Source organism: Ascochyta rabiei, chromosome 22 (genome assembly GCF_004011695.2).
Source record: "Ascochyta rabiei chromosome 22, complete sequence".
NCBI lineage: Eukaryota > Fungi > Ascomycota > Dothideomycetes > Pleosporales > Didymellaceae > Ascochyta > Ascochyta rabiei.
In genome coordinates, this window is record NC_082426.1 from 407,019 (window position 1) to 427,484 (window position 20,466).

Sequence of the window (20,466 nt, forward strand, 5' to 3'; positions counted from 1 at the left end):
ACCAGCATGTGTAATCAGTATCATTTGACACAACTGAACATTGTGGTGCTCACTGATGGGTGGTTAAAAGCCTTCGATCTTGCTGCAGTGCACTATCTTGCCGAGCGATTATCTTGCAGTTGGAGCCTGAGAATCGAGTTGGTTTGTTCATAGACTGAGTCTGCCCAGTAGCGGCTGCATGAATGGGCGCTGTTGTGTCATGTTTTTTGAAGAATGATAAGCATATGCTGTGGACCACAGTCCCGAGAATTTGGTACCAATCGTCTACACAACAACAATCGGCTGATTCGCGATGTTGTGATGCGTGCACCGCCTTTTTTCGAAGATTGGCTGAAAGGTACCGACCTCAGTCCTGCCGAAGGATGCGCTAAGGTATGTACTATGGGTAGGAACGTGCTCTGCCGGGAATCCTAGCAGAGCCAAGTGTTGGATACGTTTTACTGGGCTGGTCGAATGGCTACACAAGTAAAGTCATACCTGAGCTGTGGACGCTATGATCGCTTATTGGGGTTTTGACTAACAACGTAGACAAAACGGTGTAATGTTCACGAATTCATGCTGGCAGTTGAGACGATAACGAGAGGAGAGGCACTGCTCTTGAGGCGTCCGTCTGTGTATCAAGCTGTTGTTCATGCATCTTGCCAGGAACAGAGTGGACCCATGACTACTGCCTTGGATTGACTGCCGGTCCCCTGCGGAACGTTTTGGCGGCATAATCCCTAGCACTAGCCTGCCTTATCGCCATTTCACAGCGCCAACATGGCCACTGATAGAAGCCCTTCCTCGAATCGCTTCCAGTTCAGACACCATTATATGACCACTGGCTCACATAAGATGTAGCCGTTATGCAAGCTCCGGAGCATGAGCGCTGTTAGTCCGGTAAAACGCGAGTCAAGGCAAGTCTAGCCAATGACAGTTTGCCGCGGGTATACCGCATGCGCTTCCGGTTCGTCAACATGGCAATCTAGCTTCAAGTATGTACACCGCGTAGACAAGATAGAGAAGAGCGTCTCAAGGTCGCCATAGCAGGCAGTTGTCGTGCTCATCGTTATGCATGTGCATTGAGCCAGGTTGATCGATCCGGCAGATGACGTGGTTGCTTGGGGTCTCTGCTCTTTCGATGGCTCATATCGCGCCGATGCACAAGCTGTTGAAGAATGTTGATTGAAGAGTTGATCCTGGAAGGCGTTAGTGTAGATTTTTTCCGTCAAGTATATCAACCTCCACGTTCTCGTGGGGTATCGCTCTATAGCTATCACCTCCATCTCAACCCACTGACTCAAACTCCCATCCACTCTCGTAATGGCACCATCGGCATTAGCAGACATTTACCCAATCCCAGCGAGGCACTATCCAAAGTCATCCACTGTGGTAGCAAGTGTTCTGCATGGACCACGGGATCTAAGGCTGGTAAGCGTGCCGTTACGTCGCGCATCCCACGCTTTTGATTGTTCCGTGGGGTGTTCGCATGAACGTCTGAGACAGAAGACTGACCGAACGAATAGGAAACTCGGTCGATACCAGAACCTAGCCCTGGTGAGCTTCAGATTGCAATCAAAGCCACCGGCTTGTGCGGTAGTGATGTGTCGTATTACAACAAATTCCGCAATGGCGATCTGCAGGCCGTTCAGCCATTGAGTCTGGGCCATGAATCGGCTGGTATAGTAGTGTCTATCGGGCCTGGCGTACAGGGCTTTTCAGTTGGCGAACGAGTAGCATTGGAGGTCGGTGTGCCTTGTGATAACTGTCGGTCATGTCAGAGGGGGCGATACAATCTGTGCCCATCAATGCGCTTCAGAAGCAGCGCGAAGTCCGTGCCTCACTTCCAGGGTACGCTCCAGGAACGCATAAACCACCCAGCGAAGTGGTGCCATAAGTATGTCTTGCATACCCGCACGGGTGCGCACAGCCTCAGCTGACAACTTTATTTAGACTCCCTTCGCACGTTTCTCTCGAATCAGCGGCACTGCTCGAGCCTTTGTCTGTGGCTATTCATGCAACACGACGAGCTACTGTTGAGCAGGGTGATACAGCCATCGTCTTCGGTGCGGGCACTGTCGGGCTGCTAACCGCTGCCATGGCAAAGATGTCGGGCGCGACGACGGTCGTTATCGTAGATGTTGACCATGGTCGGATAGAGTATGCACTGGCGAACAAATTCGCGCACAAAGGATATGTTGTTCCCTCACGCAGGCACGCAGGTGAGGCTTCAGGCCAGTTCGAGCCCGCAAAGGAGCTTGCCGAAGACGTGATGCAGGTTGCATCCCTGAATGATGTCGACTTCGAAGGAGCGGACGTGACGTTTGATTGTACCGGGAAGGAGATATGCATGCAGGCAGGCCTCTTCGTAAGTGACTGCCGAGTTGTTTGCATGTCAGCATCTAACATTGAACAAGGCGACAAGACCCGGTGGCAAGCTGATCATGGTCGGTATGGGAACTCCCGTACAAACTCTCCCTATGTCTGCATCCCATCTGAAAGAAGTCGACATCATCGGTATTTTTCGATACGCGAACACGTACGCAACCGGAATAAAAATCATCTCGTCAGGTGTCCTTCCCAGTCTTGATAGAATGATTACCCACCGGTTCAAGGGTCTGGCTGCGGTTAAGGAAGCCTTTGATCTTGCTGGCAAGACGACCGATCAGGACGGCAACCTTGTATTGAAAGTCCTCGTTGAAACATGATTCGTCTATGAGCATGTTGCTACACTGCCCCGTCAGACAGCTTGGGCCTGGAGTTTAAGGGGTATTGGGCTACAGGGCATTGAGATACCAATCGCTTACCTTCGTACATGAATTGACAATAATAAATATAAGATTTGCGGTAGTTACCAAAAGTGATAAAGTAGTGCAGAGTAAATGATTCAAACGCTGGGCCTGTAGCTCGTGAGTTTCCCGCAGGATCATCATTAAGTTCAAGAGCATAGGGTGCGGGAGTGGAATTGTCGGTTGCACACAAGTAAGAGACGAGAAAAACAAGTATAAACCTAAGCAGCTTCGAAAGCCTCGTTGATGGATAGTCACGTGAACGCTAAAGGCCGTGGGGCTCGTGGGTCGTTAGGTCGTTAGTCGTTAGCACGGCGAACGGAGCTCCAGACAAGCTCCCCCGCGGTTGCCTTCGACGCCGCCGTCCACCACGACCAGCTTTCGGCAATTGCTTCCTCGCGACCAAGGCCTAAATACAACACGCCACTCACATACTGCGACCCTCAGCATGGCGGAAAACAGCGGGAATCCGCTTCTCTCGACTTCACGCGCATCGGACACAAGTCCCATTGTTCAACTACATCCACTCGTACTCCTCACAATATCAGACTGCATATCACGACACACATTACGGCAACAGCCAGGACCAGTCGTTGGGGCGATCATTGGCGCCCAAAATGGCCAGGAGGTCACAATGGAGGTAGCTTTTCAAGCAAAGCTCAAGTCAAGTGCAAGTGGAGAGGTCACTCTTGATGACGACTGGTTCAGTAAGCGGTTGGAAGATTGTAAGTCGATACTTTTTCAAGCATAACACTGATTACGCAAGTATTAACTATTCTTCTCAGTCAAAGAAGTGCATAAGCAGCCTCAGCTCGACCTGGTGGGCTGGTTCACACTTGGCCCTGCTTCAGGGCCAGGTCCTCATGTTCTCCCGATACATTCCCGCATAACAGAGCTCTACAACGACTCGCCTATACTCCTGCTTTTCCACCCAGAAAGCACTTTCACAGAAGCCACAGCCGCCGGCAAGCTGCCACTCACACTCTACGAATCGCTCTCTGAGAATGCGCTCAGCGATCCCAACGAAAAGGCAATGGACATCGATGGCGCTGTACAGGCAAGATCTACCAAGTTCAGAGAGTTGGTATATTCTGTGGAGACAGGCGAAGCTGAGATGATTAGTGTGGATTTCGTCGCTCGCGGAGGCGGTAACGCCACTGCTGTTGAAGGCTCTGTAGACTCATCTGCTGCCACAGCTGGATCCCCAAAGACAAATGAAGATGCGATAAAGAAGGGCAAGGGAAAGCAGAAAGAAAAAGACAGCGAGAAAGACGCACTCATCGACGAAACAGCAGTGCTGGATGCAGACGATGAGGAGGGTAAGTGAACAGGAACTGAACAATCCGGTGCAACACCTGCTAACACTCTGCAGTTCTCTCATCGCTGACAGCGAAAATGAACGCTATCCGGATGCTTAGTCGGCGTGTCGCCCTTCTCCGCGCGTATCTCGATGCACTACCGTCCTCTTATCTATCAGATGCATCCCTTCCACTGGATACGACTCCAGACGCTCAGAGTCCCATCCCATTGGATCACACAATCCTTCGCAGTATTTCCGCCACACTCGCGCGCCTCAATATCCTAGCTCCACCAGATTCCGACGCATTCACCCTCGAGTCGCAACAAGAAGCTTCCGATGTTCAGCTCGTCAACCTTCTGGCTTCTATCACCAACTCGGTATCTTCAGCAAAGGAACTCGGCCGCAAGAGCCAGATCGTTGAGAACGCCAAGAATCAGGGCAAGGGCCGGGTGGGGAGTATCATGGGCGGGTATGGTGGACCACCCGAGGGCAACTTCTTCGAAATGAGCGGGAGTAGTGGTGGCATGAGAGTTGGTGGCGAGAGGTGGTCATAATCACCCTATGACCCAGATTTTTCTATCGTGGCAGGGTGGTTGAGGAGAGCAAACAATGCAAGGAAGATGAATGATCGGCAAGACAGTGCGCGATATCAACTCCTACGAATGCGCGATCGCTTGAATACGATGAGGCTGGTGTCACCAGAACAAACGGGCATGATGACCAAACGGCGGTCCGATGGCGCAAGTGAAGGTGATCCAGGGCGACCGCTGAGCTAGAGCATCTCAGATGTAACTAAGAGCCTACAGCCTATTGACATTGCTCCACACCAGCGATGATAGATGTGCAACGAAAAGGGTCGATGCTAGGGGGTGCTGTACTCGCCAGTCCACCAGAGTGACCGACGGCTAGACATGGCTAGCCTAACGTAGTAACATGGCGAACATGACGATAATGAATCACGACCATCCAACTCTTCAAGCACACAGTCAAGCCTTGTGCATTGATTCAAAACACCCAGACCTTGCTCAACCGCGCAGCAGATTCCACGAGCAAACGCAGGTTTCCGTCCCTCATCTCTACCACCCATTCCTGGCGGCGGATCGGATAGGAACCGCCCACTCGGCCCCTCGACGTCCTTGATCTTGCATCTGGACAGCACAAGCAGGTCTCGGTAGTACCTGGTGGGGTCAGCGTTCTTGTGCTTCAGAATGTGTCTTCGCCACTTGTCGTACAAGGTAGGGTGCTCGCTGAACTCGAGAGTGGTGCTGATGCTGATGCTCCTGACGTCGATGGACGTTGAAGGAGAGGTGCAGCCGTCGATGACGCAGTTATATGATGTGAAGGTGGAGTTTGTGAGGGTGGGGGTGTTTCTCAACGGTCGAGGGTGCAAGGGCGGCGTAGAGATGTTGGTCGGCAGGCCCGTCTGTCGATGATCGTGGGGGCGTTTGAGGTGGTGTAAGCAGACCTGAGTAGCACTCGTTTGGGGTACCCGACGAGTCTGAGATATGCATCTCGTTCAACTGGACGATGAGGTTGTCACTGGAACACAACCGCGGTGGTGCTTCGCTCGAGTTTTTCCCGCTTACACATGTCCAAAACTCGCGTATGACCATCTCGACATGCTCTGCCGGTACCTGCTCGATCCCAGACGACGGGTCGGTACGAGCAGCTGGAGGTAACAGCGGCGCTTCCCCTGCGAGGCTACCTGGTGGATTACGTTTTGTCGGACTCTTGGTTGTATTGTCTGACGTCTCTCTCCAAGTTTTCGTTCTCAGGTCTGTTCTTTCCATGTCGTCTACCCACATCGTGTCGGCCTCACTGGCATTGAAGCCAACGTCACCGCTCGACTCTTGAAACTCTTCCGGTGTAAGATGGTTCAAAATCCAGCAAGGATCTACCCCATCAAGTGGGTGGGAGTAGTTAGTGTCGACTGGGTGAATTGGATCAGTGCTAGCGACATAGTCCCAGTCGTACATGTAATCTTGATCGTAGGCCTGTATGATCTTTGGAGGTTCAGGTACGTCTTCAGGCAACAGCTCTTGTCGAAGAGGGGACGGCATTTTCTTGAAGTGACCCAGATTAACTCGTAGGCAGCGTTCCTTGTAGAGGTGTGGGAAGAGTACCCGGGTACTCCATGATGCCGCATTGTACTCTTCCTTCAGTTGGTCGACTAATATTGCCACCTCTTGCACACCTGGAAATGCCTTCTTCTGGAGCTTGAGCAGAAAGTCATCTGCAATCGACATCTTTCGTCTCCAGCATTCTTCGAAGGTTCGGTGCTGACAAGGCCCGCAGTCGTTTTGGAAAGCAATGTTGAGATATGATTCGGACCTGCACGCAGCCATTAACCCGCCTCGCACCCTCTTATGCTTAGTCCCTCCGCACCGCGAGATTCTCAAACGGAACCCGTGCTGACACAGGAACCAGTACGTGATTACCTTGCACATGGTAGGTGGAGCTCGTTCAGGTGGATTTAAGCTGGATCGGCTGCTGTGAACTTGTGGCCTATGCTACTTCCGACTCGCGCGACTGGCTGGCTCGAGTTGCTTAGCTGCACTGCATAATGGGGAAATGAGCGTTCGTAAGAAAGAACGCCGTATACGTTATAAGAATTGGAGTGAGTGTATAGTGAACCGTCTCAGTGTGGCGGTGTCTGAACTGCGCAGCATTGATCTCGAGAAGCGCAGCGCTTGCAAGAGCGGTGGCAGGCCAGAAAGAGCGTCAGAGCAAGTGATGAGACAGCAATCAGGCCAAAGTCGTCTGCGGTACCCATGACTGGAATCTGTATCGAGGTGATGGCGACAGCAACGAAGTGAAGGTGAACATAGAGTTCAAGCTACCGTGCGACGGAAAAAAGGTATCACTGAGGGCTTGCTTGGAAGACACCAACGTTGCAGTTTTAGGTATCTCAACGGCGAAGAAAGAGCAAGCGCACGGCAGCATCACGTGCACCACCCTTCACTCCATAGTCAGCATTACGACGCGGTTCGCCCCGAAGCGTGCATATGAGGCATATCCAAAGCACCGGATAAAAGGTTCGACCCGTGCCAGTGTGGATGATCATTGCCATTGAGGTGTAGCCGCCGAGTCTATCGATGCAGTAGTGCTTAGACAGTTGCCCCCAGAACCTTGTCTATTCCCTGCATGGGACTGAAACGTCCAACGGCCCAACGGCAGCAACGGAGCTGGCCTGGGCTGCGCGAGCCTGTGCATAGTGAAGCTTACTTATTGCCACGGACCGCCCGGTGACCGGACAGATCAGTGTGCAAAGGATATAGGAGAGGAACGTGGCGGATAAGCGTTGGGATGGAAAAGGTAAAGGATGCATTAGGGCCACGGATCGCGACATGGGCATCCTTTGGGACCAGGGAGAAGGGAGTGAGGATACAACGCGGTCGTATGTTCTCCACTCCCTACCTGCCACCATGTATTATACAGCGCATAGCGCATATCGCATTACGCATTAGGTCGTTCGTAAAAGTGTTCGTGTGCAAGGGTGTGTGAGAAAAAGGACGGGCCGAGTGTGTAGTGTACCCAAGGCCATGCCAGAGAGAAGAAAACAATGTACAAGAATCAAATGTACCGTGATGGGAATCAAGCATAACTAATAGCGCACAACGGGCGAGTGTGCTCCACCGTCTTGCATGAGGACGCCTTCCTTGACGCCTTCCTTCTCGATTGTATGCATCCAATCCTCCTTCTTCTCCTTCTTTAGCATCCAGCCGCGGAACACCTTCTTCAGCCTGCTCTGCTGCTGATTATTCTGCAGCTTGACTGCGTTGGGAAAGGCGGGATGATCCGGTGTGTCCATGCTTATCTTGCGTGAAAAGTGGTTCTGATCCATGCTCATCTTCCCAGGGGAGGAATTGTCGGTACTCTGGTGACGCACATGACCGTTGCGAGGAGCGAGGTTGCTGGTGGAGGACCAGCCGGTCATGACTTGGGACATGTCGACTAGGTCCGGTCGGGGAGAAGTCTTGTTCGAATCGAGTTTCTGTTTGTTGTACATGGGGGATCGATGGCTGTGGGATGGGCTCTGTGGGTAGGCTTGCGCGTGTTGCACGGCTAGCGTGTCGGAGCCAGTTTCCGTGTGGTGGCTCCGCGCTGGCGACAAGGGCCCCTGTTGCTTGTCGTGGGCACGCATGACGCTTGCAAAGTGCGAGCTTGAAAGCTCGGGTTGTGGCCTCAGCTCGTCTTTCCAGGAATCCAGACTGGGGAGTGGTGGCAGTTCTCGGTTGAGGTTGACTTGTGACTTTTTGGTCTGTTCTTGTTCGGAGTCGCGCGCTCTCGTTCCTGGCCTGCTGTTGCTTCTCGAGTTGACTCTCAAGGCCGAACCCCAGCTTCGCCAGCCACGCTGAGAAGCGGTTCGCTTGGGCTCGCCCTCTTGGTCATCGTCCAAAGCAAGAGACTCTCGGGACTGGGTGCGGCTCAGGGCACGAGAGGGAGCGGAGCTGCCGGGGAAAATGTACTCCTTGATGTTGTCTTTGATGCTACGGGCACGGCTTGGTGGTCGGTTGGCGGTTGGAGGAGGGGGTTGCTGGGGGGAATCGTTCTGCTGTCTCCTCCTCTCGAGCTCCTTGCGCATCCAGTCTGCGGCCTGGGCATCTGCCATGGCGGCTGGGTTGTCGAGCTGTCGAGAGTGACGGCGGGAGGTGGCACCGGAAGTGAGGGCGGCAGAGGAGGGCGCAGTGGAGGCAGGGTGGAGGCAGGCATCGGTGGTGGAGGCGGTCATGGGCGTGGCCAGGCTGTCGGCATCGGCCGAGGCTGTCCTGTTGCGCTGGGAACGGCGTGTCTGGAGGGTGTCGGCGGGCGGAGGCTTCGTGTTGACGTACTTGTTCGCGGCTGAGCGGCCTCGCTCGTCGGCAAAGGCATCGTCGAAGCGCTGTCGAGCCGACTTGGTGCGGACGGGCAGCGTGCTCTGTTGGGGCTTCTTCTTGGCGTCGGCCTCGGCGCGCAGCCTTCGGACTTCGAGGGCTGTCTTCAGGTCGACGGGTGCTCCTGTGGGCATTCTGACTCTGACGTTGTTAGCTCCCGCTGGCGTGGCGTCCTTGTGCTCGGGTCTCCGCCTGTTCATGGCACCGAAGTCCAGACGGGGGTCTGTATCTTGCATGCCATGGTCGGAGGGCTTGAAGTTCTGCAGGATGAGGCGACATGCTGCGCGCAGCTCGCGCTCTGTGGCGGCGGTGAGTGGCTGGCGGTCGATGTAGGCGGCGAGGTGAGGGAAGTCGTCTTTGGATTGGTGTCTCCTGTGCGAGTGGGAGTCCTTGTGCGGTGGGGGCTGGGGCTGGGGCTGGGGCTGGGGCTGGTGTTGTGAGGGCGTGGGCTCTGGTGTCCTGTCCTTGGCGGCGTCCGCTTTGCCGGGAATCTTCTGTGCTAGTGTCAGGAGATCAACGTGGTGCTGGGAGCGTGGTGCAGTGCTTACGACGGGCGCCAAGTTGAAGGAGAATTTGCGCTTCATGGCGGGCAGCGGAGAGTCCAGAGCACACTTGCTTGCGTTGGGTGGGTTGGGTGGGTTGGGTGCGTTGGGGAGTGCAGGCGGTGCGGCGGCTATCAGGAGTGCGGCGGCTATCAGGAGTGCGGCGGCTATCAGGAGTGCGGCGACAGCTGCGACGGGGGGCCTGAGGCGCGCGCGCGCGTTGTCCGCATTCGTGTCGGTAGGGATGGTTGTAGTTAGACCAGATTGGGTCGATGCCGACAGTGCGTACACAACGGACGGCAGGCAAGAATGGGCGACGGCGTCGAGGGAAAGCAGAAAGCAGGTGGCAGATCAGATGGCAGAAAGCAGATCAGATGGCAGGTGGCGGATAGCAGATGGCAGAGGCAGATGGCGGATAGCAGATGGCAGAACGGCAGGAAGTGGGCGTTGCGGCGGTGACGGTGCGCTGGACACACGAGACGACACGAGGGCGCGGCGGTGGATATATCTCCTGGCGTCCCCTCCCACCAGGAGGTGATTTTGGGTTTCAAGTGGATGCTAGCACACTGGTGACTGACCCCAGCAGCGCCTCGACTTGATGCGCTGCCGGGGTCTCTGGCCTCCGTGCTCACATGCACGTCCAGACGAGTCCGCTGCGGCGCCCACTAGCCAATGGGTCCTCTCACCGCCGAGACCGCGCCTTGGACGCCCGAGAGTGCAGCAGCGTGCAGCAGCCACCACTCTCCCCGTCTTGCAATTACAACCCATATTCCCTCCTCTCTGCTGCGCTACTCCTCGTGTTGGCACCCATTCCCAGCTTGCTCGGCGAGTCCGCCTGGACAGACGAACCAAGGGAAATGCTCTTCGCCGGCTCCCCACGATTCGCGTACTAACTTTGGACTTTGGACTGGTCGGTGCGTCGAGATGCCGCGTCGAGATGCCCTCCCAGCGCCTCCACACTGGCCTTGCACTACCGCAGCAGCCAGCCTGCACGCAGCTGCAGCACCACCGCACTCCCTCTAGCACCACCGCACTCCTTCTAGCACCACCGCACTCCCTCTAGCACCACCGCACTCCTTCTAGCACCACCGCACTCCCTCTAGCACCACCGCACTCCCTCTAGCACCACCGCACTCCCTCTAGCACCACCGCACTCCCTCTAGCACCACCGCACTCCCTCTAGCACCACCGCACTCCCTCTAGCACCACCGCACTCCCTCTAGCACCACCGCACTCCCTCTAGCACCACCGCACTCCCTCTAGCACCACCGCACTCCCTCTAGCACCACCGCACTCCCTCTAGCACCACCGCACTCCCTCTAGCACCACCGCACTCCCTCTAGCACCACCGCACTCCCTCTAGCACCATCCAGCACCATTCAGCACCATTCAGCACCATTCAGCACCATTCAGCACCATTCAGCACCATTCAGCACCATTCAGCACCATTCAGCACCATTCAGCACCATTCAGCACCATTCAGCACCATTCAGCACCATTCAGCACCATTCACCCAGCGTCCATGTCACAGACACCCTTTTGCGGAGTGCTGGTTTCCCTTTGCCTTTCCATGGCTTCGTTTGGTCTCGCTTGCAAACCCACCGCCGACTATCGAATCATAGCACGGAAAAGTGGGAAGCCGTAGTGACCCGCGACCGCTTGTCTGCACACATGGCAACGCGTGCGCACCCTTCTGCATCCAAACTTCCGCTCACACTCCCACGACGCATGTCGTGCCACTGCTTACGCCGGGCCTGTGAAACGTCGCTGCAAACGGTCGCTTGTTGATCTCCTTCACTCCACTTTTCGTCATCTCGATATTGATTTCATCCGTCATGCATGCATGTTCAATAACTGCTAACCTGACAAGGGCATAGCTCCCTCCACCAAATCAGGTACCCTCCTTGCCCGATGCACACTGCCTTCTTTCATCATGATACTAACATCAACAAGACGAACTCGTCCACGGGCATGCGCCATTTAGCCACCCCCAACGCCGCACCTCGCAGCTCATGCCTTGGCCCGTTGATTGGGCGGATCATGCGCTTGCTGTGTGACGATCAAACAGAAGCAAAGCTCGGGCGGCGACCAATCAATGCACCTGTATAGAGCCCCTCATAGCAGCCCGAGGAACACCACGGCCGCACTACGCACAGCTCTATTACTGGTCACTGAGAACAGAGAACAACGGCAGAATTCATCTTGCTCATCTTAATTCCATTCACCGCACAGCCCACGTTTTCATCTTCAACCTCATTCACCGAACGGCCCACGTTTTCATCTTCAACCTCATTCCATCTTCAACCTAATTCACCGCACGGCCCATGTTTTCATCTTCAACCTAATTCACCGAACGGCCCACGTTTTCATCTTCAACCTCATTCCATCTTCAACCTAATTCACCGCACGGCCCACGTTTTCATCTTCAATCTCATTCACCTCACAGCCCACGTTTTCAAACGGTTCTGCCGAGTCGTGCAATGCATGCTCTTAGGCGGTACCACTTCTGGCCCCGTATCTATCATGTGGGGTAACGCATTACCCATCTGGAAACATCACCTCGACAAGTAGATAGATCCCTCGGCGAGAAAGATTGGTTTGCTCAACACCATGCAGTATGGCATTCTATGCTATTCGATCCACCTCAGATCAGCCAAGGATACGTCAATGAACTAGATGATCGACACAGACATCTTAGCGACCTCCACCCCAGTGTTTCATGCCCTCGGGCCTGCGCAACTCCAACTCCTTGCCCTCGTAGCCATAGTCATCCTTGCCGCCGTGGAACAGTGCGCACAGCGACTGGTACAGGCTGGATCCATGTGCCGCCGCCTTGGGGAGCATCTGAGGAGCCTCCATCGAACCAGGAGCGACATCGCCCTCGGCGTCAATCTCCTCCTCGTCTGCGTTTGCCAGTGATTCGAAAAGAGCGGAGAGCTTGGAATGGACGCGGCTCATCAACGGTTCGAGCTCATCCGACTCGACAATGGGTGCTGAGAGGCGCTCGGCAATGTCAAACTAGAAACGGTGAGACCTGCTTGTCGATCCTACTCTACCATGCTTGACGTACCTCTCGCAGTCCCTCCAATCGGAACTGCTCAGCCCGCTTCTGCAGCTGGGGAGCCGAAGGTGTGATGGGCATGGCGGACACGAAAGCCAACAAGGCCATGACGGCCATCAAGAGGAAGGAGCGCATGGTGATGTCGTGAGCAATGGCGCTTGGGACTCGAAGCAAGTGTTGGATAGAGATGGGTGCTGCGGACGAGTGGCAGGCGTAGACGCTAATTCCAGAAAAGCGAAGGTAGGGTAATGAGAGAATAAGAACGAAAGGCACGCAGTCAACAGACGCGGGGGTGAATGTCACTACAGTCCGGTGCAGGAGGGGAGAAGAAAATCCAGTTCGCCTGAAGAGCAGCTTCCTGCTTCGCCCTCGTTCTATATATCTGTTTCCGACTCGCGCCCTTGTATGAATCCGAAACAACGGCCGGCTATCAGAACAGGAATGATCAGCCGCAAGGAGAAACACCTTGCCACGTTCGCGCCATCTTGGCCCGCTTCCTTGGGCCCGAGTGTAATGCTAGCTAGGCTGAATGGTAGAAAAGGTGCAGAATTCCTCGTCTCTCGCATGAACAATGGTTGGCGTAGAATGCTTGTTTGCCGAGGGCATTGCGAGAGCGCGTCGCGAAACGCATGGAGGGGGTGATTCAAAAGACCGTTGACACGCAAGGGCGCGCTGCAACCCGGCGAGCAATCAACGGCCAGACTGCGTCCTTGAGAAACCAAGGATGAGCTCGTGGTGTGCTGCTGGCTCACACATCGTGAGATGACTGACGAGAGCCTTCATGCGCTCCGGCCCTCCGGCCCTCGTCTTCCCGATAGAGCATGAACTTGTGTGGAGAAAGCATGGATGAACCAGCCGTTTAAAATGAAACGTGTCGCAGATTGATGATGAATCCTTTGAGATCGAAGCAAGCCGCTGTCAGAAGTCCAGCACGAGCTATGAAAGTGGCAGCTGTCTACAACGGTGTGTGCGACGTTGCGGTCTCCACTGGAGCTACGCTACTGAGAGGTGTTGAGGTCATCCCTCGCTTGGTGATAGGGCGTGGGGTGCATGATGGGTGGAGTGAAATGTGGTTCTTGCAAAGGTGCCGCGAGCCATCTAGCCAAGATCGGTTTAGGTCGATCGCGTCGTGAGCGCGACTCAACCTCGCCGTGTCGTCATACGCTTTCGTATTCACACTTCAGTCCTCGTCCTTTGACTGCCATCTACTACACGTGTTACCGTGTCCATTTCGGCGCATTCACACGATGCGTTGCCGGACACATGAGTACCTTCGAAAATTGACGAGTCGGTTTCTGGACGCATCCTGACACCGCCCTTGCTTGGTTTTATCGAATCACTACCGTAGCATCGCTGGCGAGGGACCATAGCAAGCACACTCAGACATGGAAGCAGCATCACTCTCACCGACTTCTACCGTATCGGCTCTTGGCCTCGATCTGAGCAGCATACCACCGATTGCCATCCTGTCTGCGCACTTGAAGGTCGATGAGGAGACGAAACTGAAAGAAACCCTACGCCAATTTGAGGCACCGTTGACTACAGATGTATCGAGAGCCCAGATTTTCATTGGAAAGGTGGCGACCAAGAGAAGGGCAGAGTTCGAACTTCGGTCTCGGAAGCTCACAGTCGAAGAGAGCGTCGCACAGAAACGGCCTGCCAGTCCGGTGAGGAGGCATGGTTACGCGAACAAAAGACGAAAAATCTCCGGAGGGTCCCTGATGTTGGACGGGACGAATGATGATGACTCTGCTACCGAGGACGAGGCCGTTGATAATTCCTTAATCGAAGATGAGGTGCCGACCAAGGAGCTCCAAGGGTCTAGACTAGACTCAGATCCGGCACAGCCTCCGTCTCTCTTCGAAAATGCTACCAAACAAGATATCGTCTGGGTGATACGAATAGGTTGGCTGGAGGACTGCGTGCGAGCTGGCCATCTACTACCTCTCAAAGACAACCTTGTATACACCGGTCGAGTTCGCGAACGTCCCAAGTCGGCAAACCAAAAGCCTAGAAAACTCGTTTCCTCGAAATTAGCAAAAGAGGCACCTGTCTCGCAAACCTTACTGGCAACTCGTCCCAAGGACGAACGTGACCTTCTGGATAGGGCAAAGGCAGATGCAGCTGGAAGGCCTCAAAAGCCACACTATGAATCTCGTCGAGTAGGACCTGGCCAAGGCTCTCGTCGATTCGAGGGGAAAAGTTATGCGTCTACTATGCAACCGAACAAACCGACTTTTGCTTCAGCAACTGCGCACTTACTGCAACAAACTACAAGTGAGTACGAGGGCGTCGACAGTGACATACCTCAGCCACCGGAGTGGGTCATAAAAGGTATCAAGTATTCATGCCAACGCTTCACACCTGCGAATGGACCCAACGAAGACTTTCTCGACCAACTGAAGAAGATAAGAACAGCAAGGACCCTCATTGATGATGAGATTGGCGTTCGTGCGTATTCCACCATCATCGCGTCTATCGCGGCCTACCCCTACAAGCTTAGCCACCCCCGTGAGTTAGCGCAACTACCAGGATGCGATGAGAAGACAGCCGTTTTGTTTGTGGAATGGAAGAATACTGGCAGAATCCAAGCGGTGGAAGACTACGAAAACGACAAAGTGATGAAAGTCCTGCGTTCGTTCCATGACATTTGGGGCGTTGGGGCGAAGACTGCGCGCAACTTTTACTATAACCACAATTGGAGCGAGCTGGATGATATCATCGAGTTTGGGTGGAACGATCTGGATCGGGTGCAGCAGATTGGCGTCAAGTACTACGATGAGTTCTTAGACCCGATTCCACGACCTGAGGTCGAGCAAATTGCAGATGTTGTTCGCGAGCATGCTGTCAAGCTACGAGACGAACGTATTACGGTGACTATAGTCGGTGGCTATCGACGCGGCAAACAGGCTTGCGGTGATGTAGACATGATTGTCTCCCATCCAGACCTAGAGGCCACTGCCGGCCTCGTGAGAGAAATGGTCGACTCGTTGGAGTCGGATGGATGGATCACGCACACATTGACTATGAGCCTGACCAACACCCTCAGAGGTCAGCACCCTCTTCCCTTCCGTTCCACCAAAGGGCGCGGCGTAGGTTTTGACACGCTCGACAAAGCGCTTGTCGTGTGGCAAGACCCCACCTGGCCAACGCGCGAGCAAGATCTGGAGGAGAACCCGAAGGCGAAGAATCCAAACATCCATCGCAGAGTGGACATGATCATCGCCCCGTGGCGGACTGTTGGCTGTGCAGTCATGGGCTGGAGCGGCGGCACCACGTTCCAGCGAGATCTCAGGCGGTATGCAAAGGCGGCCAGAGGGTGGAAGTTCGATAGTAGCGGTATTCGCAGTCGAACCAACGGCGAACCCGTACTGCTCGAGGGAGAGAGCGGTGTGGAGGGAACGCCAGAAGATGCCGAGAAGAGGGTGTTTGAGGGTCTGGGGTTGGGATACGTACCGCCTGAGTACAGAGCCACGCAGTAAACGATGTGCGTTTGGCGCCAAACAAGGTCAACAAATAGGCACGAACAACTAGAGTCTGGTCGCCTGCCTGTGAAGCTGGAATCTCAACACCCAATACTGCCACGACCTCGAGTGGAAGCCTCACCATCAAACCCGTCTACCTCTCCCTCTCCAGATATCGTAGGAAGTGGGAGAGCAGGAGGGAGGCGGTGGAGGAGATGACGGGACTGGAAAGTGTGACATGGCATACGGACAAGGACGATAGCGGGAAGACACAGGCATGCTGAGGACAAGAAGAAACCATCCAAGCATACAGATGTCTACGCAGTATAGCCTACACCCTACCATAGCAACAAGGAAAAGGTATCTCAACAGCACTGCACTCCACTCCACAACGCCCCAAGCCTCCTCTTATACACAACGTCTACGAGTCTTTGAATCCCTCCTGTCTGGCTAGGTCCAAGTGCCACTTCAAGACCTTCTGGAAGACACTCTTCGCGCCAGTCTCGATGACGTCTCCGTGGCAAGGGATGAGACGGTCAAAGTCCCACTTGTTGATTCTCGCGGTGCTCGCCGCGAAGCTCTTTCGATCCGACATGCTCGTGCCCCACCAGATCATCCTTTGCTGGCCCATGGCCTTGCCCTGTGTGCTCGTCATGACTGCGAAGATCTTGGTCAGGATTCCAGATTTCGGGTCCACGCCCGACTTGCTGAACTGCTCCGTCGGCGGCGAGTTGAACAGGTAGTCTGCCTCGATCAGAGTCCGGGTCGGGCGGTGGTGGAAGACAATCTCCTTGTTGGCATGTGCGTGCACATATTCCCAGTCGAACTCGGCGTCAAACTCTGGGGAGATGGTTTCCGTACGCTTGTCAGCGCGGAAGAGGTGCGTGAAGGGAACATGCTCCTTCTCCTTGTCCTTTGCGCGGAGGTCGGGAAGGGTTTCGGGGCCCATGACTTGCGCATCTGGGTAGGCCGAGTGCCAGGGACCAAGGAAGATGTGGTGCTGTCGTAGTGGTTAGTTTGGGCGGCGAGGAGCGTGAACCTAGGCAGAGAAGACGCACCTCAGCATCGGGCGCGCAGATGTAGCGGACTTGTCCCAGTTCTGCGACCTTGGCTTTGACTTCATCGGTGAGGGCGACAGGGGAGAAGACGGCGAGAGAGCCGGATTGAAGGCGGACTGCACAGCGCGTTAGCCTTGGGTGGCCTACAGGATGTCAAGCCCATACCAATGGTACCGCGTCCACCGATCTTTATCTTGCCGAAGCGAAAGAAGGGGACGGACAGGGTGGTGATGGTCCTGGGGACAACCTCGCGGATGACCATGACCTTGGAGGGATCCGAGGGTACTAGCTTCTGAGACATGTTGACGACTGCAAGCGGGTGAGGGAAGAAATGCGATTGCTCGAGGGTTCGAGAGGGAAGGAGCTCTGTTGGTGTAGTCGCATGCACCGGAGGGCTCGGGGATTGGGCAGACGACGTCACGATATGACGCAATGTTCGAGATCGAACGTTGGTGAGGTGAGAATCAAGCGGCACTGAGATGAAATGGGAGGGTCTACAACAGGATGTCACACAGAGTATATACCCATCGCACTCGGCCGGAGCTCAAGTCCTTCGCATCCACACGCAGCCCGACGGTTCGCGGAGATGGTGGTGCTTGACGTTGCTGGCTGCAGGCTACTCGGCTCCAAGCTTGGACGCTCCGGCAAGGTCTTCGGTCTTTGGACCTCATGCATAGTCAGCGTCAGCATCCATCAACGTCAAAGCTTTGGGATTTGGGATTTGAAATTCTGTAGACTTGACCGGTTACGGTGTGCTTCGCAGGTTGTTGATGGCTTGCAATGTGGCTTTGTAATTACTCGGTTACGCTATGTGGATCTCCTTGTGGATACCGCCTCGATGCAGTTACTCCTTTTCTTTTGTGCTCACAAGAGTATTTGCATTCTACCAAGCTGCGCCTGCTTCACCTACCTAGAGCTCCACATGATCTCCGAGCGCTGACCCACTGTCTGGTCGCAAGCTCACGTCCACCCTGAATCATCTCAGGGGAGCCCAGCATTTCGGACGAAATGTTGCGCAGCGCGGTGGGCTGATGACGCGGAGAATCGCAGGGCTCGTTTTGGCCAGGACCGTTGTGATGTGTAAGATGCGGATCTGCCACTGCTCATCCTGGAATCGCAGCATTCTCTCTGGCGTTCTCAGCGCTCAGCTCACTCAGCAAGCCCTTTGGATTCCTCTTCTTGTTGTCCGCGTCAAGCTTCTGCTGGATGAACTTGCTCATCTGCTTGACCTTCTCCAACGCGATGTTGGTGCAGTTTAAAAGGGCCAATGGGTTTACGGTGGCACCGCCATACTTTGCAATCTGGCAGATTTCGCCGTGCTTGTTCATGGTGATGATGACTTGGCCCTGGCGGACCTGCTCCTCGGCTACATTGGCATCGACCAAATAGATCTCGCCTTCCTCAAAGTAGGAAAAGGTGACGCACAGCGGCTGGTGCAGAATTGACAGCGGTATGGGTTCGCGCTCGCGGACGCTCAAGATGATGGCCTTCTCGCCCTCGACCTGGACGTCAGGTCGCCTGAAGTGCTGCAGCGCGGCCATGACAGCGATACACGAAGCGTCGATCAGTCCGCCATCATGGTCGATGATGTGCACGTCGGCGCGGAGAGCAAAGCACTTCTGTCCAGCAATGATGCACAGCGACTCGGTGTCGAGGGCGTTGGAGCGGCGAATCGCCTTTTCGAGAATGCGCGAGAGAATGACTTCGGCATCTGTAGGCCGGCCAATCTCAAAGGCAGGCGAGGCCATGGGCGAGAACTCTGTGACAATCTGGAAGACGCCGTCGAACTTGCGCTCCGGCGCTGGGGTGACTACATCGACTGAGATTCGCGCAACCACTCTGACGTCTGTGTCAGCATTGGTGAATTCGCACGTCCGAGGCCAACGGCACGCACCTCGTCTTGCCCAGCTGCACGTCCGCGACACCATATTCGTCTCCAAAGGTAAGCTCCAAGGCGCGGAATGCATCGAACGCGCGGCCATCGAGGCGAATCTGCTCCTGCAGCGCCTGCTTGATGAACTCGCGCTCGTTGACGGAGATTTCAGCTTCTCGGGGCATCTTGCCTCGGTGCGACTGCGTTCGAGGTGAGTGATGTCAACGTCCTGCGGTGCAGTGGAAAATGTAGCGGGGCCCGGCGAAAGCTCACCACCGACGTCTTGGCGGCAGTTTTCCAAGGGAACCAGCATCGCCCTCACGCTCGCCCACGCCAGCACCCGCCACGCGCGAGACTCCCGAAACCGTCTCCGGCACAAAGCAGCCAACCCCCAGGACGCACCAGCAACATGACGACCGCCCACAGACCCACGTTCGATCCCGCACGCGGCAAAGAAGCCCAGCGCGGACCCGCCTACCACCAGCGTCTCCTGCCCGCACACACGACACTCAAGCACAGACAGGCAGGCCAGGGCGGAGATGCCGACAACCACCAGCGCGACCTGCGCGCCGAACTGCTGGAAGCCGAGGCCCGTCACTACGCGAAGAAGAACGGCACGTACGTCGAGCCCGAGGCGGCCGCAGATCCCAGCAGCGCCCCAAAGCGACAGATCGATGCGGTAGCAGCAGACGACGGCGACGAAGACGAAGCGGATGCAAAGCGGCGGCGGATAGAAATGCTCGAGAAGTACAGGGACGTGGACGCCGATGACAGCAGTGAAGAAGGCGAGAGCAGTGAAGAAGAGTGGGCATTTCTCTGCAATGCATTCCCGAGCTTTGCTGACGCGCTCCTAGTGACGACGACGACGAAGAAGAAGAAGACGAGTCTGATGCGCTCATGCGCGAACTGGAAAAGATCAAGAAAGAGCGCGCCGAAGCCAAAGCCAAGGAAGAGAGAGAGCGCGCCGTTGAGGAGGAAGAGCAACGCGAGATTGACGTTGCGCGCGGTAATCCGTTACTCAACGCAAAAGACTTCACCATGAAGCGCCGGTGGGATGACGATGTCGTCTTCAAGAACCAGGCGCGAGGCACCGAGGACAGGAACAAGAAGAAGGAGTTCATCAACGACATGCTGCGCTCCGACTTCCACAAGAAGTTCATGGTAAGCCTGAACCATGCCGTGCACGCGTTTGAGCTTGCTAACACGCTATAACAGTCCAAGTACGTACGATGAACCTCCGCCGTCTACACAACCATGCATTTCCTGGCGCACTACTGGGTGTTATATTAGGTCCTGGCGTTCGGCATTTCGCTATGTAACAGGCGGACACGTGAGCTTGAATACCCAGCGATCCGAGGTAGGGTCTAGACAAAGCGGGACAGCCACAGTGACGCAACACCATTCATCTTATCTGGATCAGCAGCGAATAACCACTTTTGGGTGTCAGCTATTCCTTATCGCAGCCCTCCGCATACCCAATTGAGCGAATAGGAGCACATCGACCTCCGACTTCACACTCCCACTTC

At 55.2% G+C, this 20,466-nt stretch overlaps 9 protein-coding genes across 11 annotated transcripts, besides 5 other annotated features; 4 read left to right on the top strand and 5 right to left on the bottom strand.

Annotated features, from left to right (window-relative positions):
* Positions 1-1,302: 1,302 nt before the first annotated feature.
* Positions 1,303-2,687, top strand: EKO05_0011348 (L-iditol 2-dehydrogenase; the record flags this gene model as incomplete). 3 transcript variants are annotated; one of them, XM_038944374.1, is made up of 4 exons in its annotated part: positions 1,303-1,410; positions 1,506-1,876; positions 1,933-2,347; positions 2,397-2,687. In XM_038944374.1, 4 exons carry the CDS (start codon positions 1,303-1,305, stop codon positions 2,685-2,687), a joined length of 1,185 nt encoding a protein of 394 aa, XP_038792538.1. The 3 variants fall into 3 exon arrangements, with proteins under 3 accessions (XP_038792538.1, XP_059493956.1, XP_059493955.1); XM_059637973.1 differs by having other exon boundaries at positions 2,595-2,687; XM_059637972.1 differs by having other exon boundaries at positions 1,933-2,687.
* A 529-nt stretch (positions 2,688-3,216) lies between these two features.
* On the top strand, positions 3,217-4,622 carry EKO05_0011349 (uncharacterized protein; the record flags this gene model as incomplete). The annotated part of the gene is made up of 3 exons (XM_038944376.1): positions 3,217-3,493; positions 3,554-4,087; positions 4,141-4,622. 3 exons carry the CDS (start codon positions 3,217-3,219, stop codon positions 4,620-4,622), a joined length of 1,293 nt encoding a protein of 430 aa, XP_038792539.1.
* Positions 4,623-5,396: 774 nt separating this feature from the next.
* On the bottom strand, positions 5,397-6,314 carry EKO05_0011350 (uncharacterized protein; the record flags this gene model as incomplete). The annotated part of the gene is made up of 1 exon (XM_038947537.1): positions 5,397-6,314. One exon carries the CDS (start codon positions 6,312-6,314, stop codon positions 5,397-5,399), a length of 918 nt encoding a protein of 305 aa, XP_038792540.1.
* A 1,358-nt stretch (positions 6,315-7,672) lies between these two features.
* EKO05_0011351 (uncharacterized protein) lies at positions 7,673-9,526 on the bottom strand (the record flags this gene model as incomplete). The annotated part of the gene is made up of 2 exons (XM_059637974.1): positions 7,673-9,436; positions 9,491-9,526. 2 exons carry the CDS (start codon positions 9,524-9,526, stop codon positions 7,673-7,675), a joined length of 1,800 nt encoding a protein of 599 aa, XP_059493957.1.
* Positions 9,343-9,374: a tandem repeat.
* A 32-nt stretch (positions 9,527-9,558) lies between the features above and the next one.
* Positions 9,559-9,600: a tandem repeat.
* A 223-nt stretch (positions 9,601-9,823) lies between these two features.
* Positions 9,824-9,914: a tandem repeat.
* Positions 9,915-10,845: 931 nt separating this feature from the next.
* Positions 10,846-10,996: a tandem repeat.
* A 1,182-nt stretch (positions 10,997-12,178) lies between these two features.
* On the bottom strand, positions 12,179-12,680 carry EKO05_0011352 (uncharacterized protein; the record flags this gene model as incomplete). Its single annotated transcript, XM_038944277.1, has 2 exons — positions 12,179-12,502; positions 12,555-12,680. 2 exons carry the CDS (start codon positions 12,678-12,680, stop codon positions 12,179-12,181), a joined length of 450 nt encoding a protein of 149 aa, XP_038792542.1.
* A 1,250-nt stretch (positions 12,681-13,930) lies between these two features.
* EKO05_0011353 (DNA-directed DNA polymerase) lies at positions 13,931-16,027 on the top strand (the record flags this gene model as incomplete). Its single annotated transcript, XM_038947539.1, has 1 exon — positions 13,931-16,027. One exon carries the CDS (start codon positions 13,931-13,933, stop codon positions 16,025-16,027), a length of 2,097 nt encoding a protein of 698 aa, XP_038792543.1.
* Positions 16,028-16,430: 403 nt separating this feature from the next.
* EKO05_0011354 (uncharacterized protein) lies at positions 16,431-17,368 on the bottom strand (the record flags this gene model as incomplete). The annotated part of the gene is made up of 3 exons (XM_038944372.1): positions 16,431-17,009; positions 17,068-17,183; positions 17,233-17,368. 3 exons carry the CDS (start codon positions 17,366-17,368, stop codon positions 16,431-16,433), a joined length of 831 nt encoding a protein of 276 aa, XP_038792544.1.
* An 802-nt stretch (positions 17,369-18,170) lies between these two features.
* On the bottom strand, positions 18,171-19,125 carry EKO05_0011355 (3'-5'-exoribonuclease; the record flags this gene model as incomplete). Its single annotated transcript, XM_038944285.1, has 2 exons — positions 18,171-18,906; positions 18,962-19,125. 2 exons carry the CDS (start codon positions 19,123-19,125, stop codon positions 18,171-18,173), a joined length of 900 nt encoding a protein of 299 aa, XP_038792545.1.
* A 224-nt stretch (positions 19,126-19,349) lies between these two features.
* EKO05_0011356 (complexed with cef1p) lies at positions 19,350-20,173 on the top strand (the record flags this gene model as incomplete). The annotated part of the gene is made up of 3 exons (XM_038944292.1): positions 19,350-19,744; positions 19,795-20,101; positions 20,156-20,173. The coding sequence occupies 3 exons, from the start codon at positions 19,350-19,352 to the stop codon at positions 20,171-20,173; spliced, it is 720 nt and encodes a 239-aa protein (XP_038792546.1).
* Positions 19,796-19,824: a tandem repeat.
* Positions 20,174-20,466: the final 293 nt, after the last annotated feature.